Raw genomic sequence first — 1171 nt, 5'->3', positions numbered from 1 at the left:
GTCCCGGAGGAGCATCCCCTGAACAGCAAGGTGGAGGTGCCACGGGCGCCGGGCGGCGGGTTCTGCACCGTCCGGAACGTGCCCGGCCCGAGGGACAAGCGGGTCAACCTGGAAGTCAAAGTGCAGAGGAGTTTGCAGGACGGGACGGAGGTTTAAGGGAGGAGCACGTGCGTGGGGTCTGTACTGAGCTGCTTTTTTTTTTATAAATTGTTTAAAAAAAAAACCAACAAAACAAACAAAAACGACGAACAAAAAACCAAACAAGCTAAGATAAGTGATGCTGGTGTTTTCCTGCTCTGGTGAGGAGGAGGAGGAGAAGGAGAAAGAGGAAGAGGAGGAAGAGGAGGAGGAGGAGGAGGAGAAGGAGGAGGAGGAGAAAGAGGAGGAGGAGGAGGAGGAGGAGGAGGGAGGAGGAGGAGGAGAAGGAGGAGGAGGAGAAGGAGGAGGAGGAGAAGAAGGAGGAGGAGGAAGAGGAGAAGAAGGAGGAGGAGGAGAAGGAGGAAGAGGAGGAGAAGGAGGAGGAGGAGAAGAAGGAGGAGGAGGAAGAAGAGGAGAAGGAGGAGGAGGAGAAAGAGGAGAAGGAGGAAGAGGAGAAGAAGAAGGAGGAGGAGAAGGAGGAGGAGGAGGGAGGAGGAGAAGGAGGAGGAGAAGGAGGAGGAGGAGGGAGGAGGAGAAGGAGGAGGAGAAGGAGGAGGAGGAGGGAGGAGGAGAAGGAGGAGGAGAAGGAGGAGGAGGAGGGAGGAGGAGAAGGAGGAGGAGAAGAAGGAGGAGGAGGGAGGAGGAGAAGGAGGAGGAGAAGGAGGAGGAGGAGGGAGGAGGAGAAGGAGGGGCTCCATCTCACCCCTGCAGCCTGCACTCCCTTCCCCCAGCTCCACTTCTCCAGGGCCCCAGCACCTCCCCCGGCCGTGCAGAAAGGAGACCCAGGCCTGTGTCAGGGACATTTTTCCCCCTGTCACCCAGGGGTGGGGGGCAGCAGGGACCCTCTGCTCCCGGGCTGGGGGGGCTGGTTCCTCACTGGGGAATAAAGCACGAGAAGACACATCTGCTTGTTGGAATACCTGAGGGCAGCAGCCTTGGTTTGCTTCTTAAAACGGGGCAAAACCCTACAGAAAACAAACCAAAACCAAACAAACAATCAACATGGTGCTCAGTATCTTTGGGGGGGAGGGGG

The 1171-nt window shown here is 57.4% G+C and overlaps 1 protein-coding gene across 1 annotated transcript in view; it reads left to right on the top strand.

The window, feature by feature from the left end:
* FRAS1 (Fraser extracellular matrix complex subunit 1) overlaps positions 1-156 on the top strand; it is a gene marked incomplete at its 5' end in the record, with an annotated part of 108384 nt that extends 108228 nt beyond the window's left edge. Inside the window, one exon of the mRNA XM_009993474.1 lies at positions 13-156. Within this exon, the coding sequence (XP_009991776.1) occupies positions 13-156 (144 nt within the window). The remainder of the gene's footprint in view (positions 1-12) is intronic.
* Between the last annotated feature and the right edge of the window lie 1015 nt (positions 157-1171).

The sequence above is a fragment of the Chaetura pelagica genome, unplaced genomic scaffold, assembly GCF_000747805.2.
Source record: "Chaetura pelagica isolate M959 unplaced genomic scaffold, ChaPel_1.0 scaffold403, whole genome shotgun sequence".
NCBI lineage: Eukaryota > Metazoa > Chordata > Aves > Apodiformes > Apodidae > Chaetura > Chaetura pelagica.
Note: the sequence above shows the minus strand (reverse complement) of the source record. Positions and strands in the feature narration are given on the sequence as shown.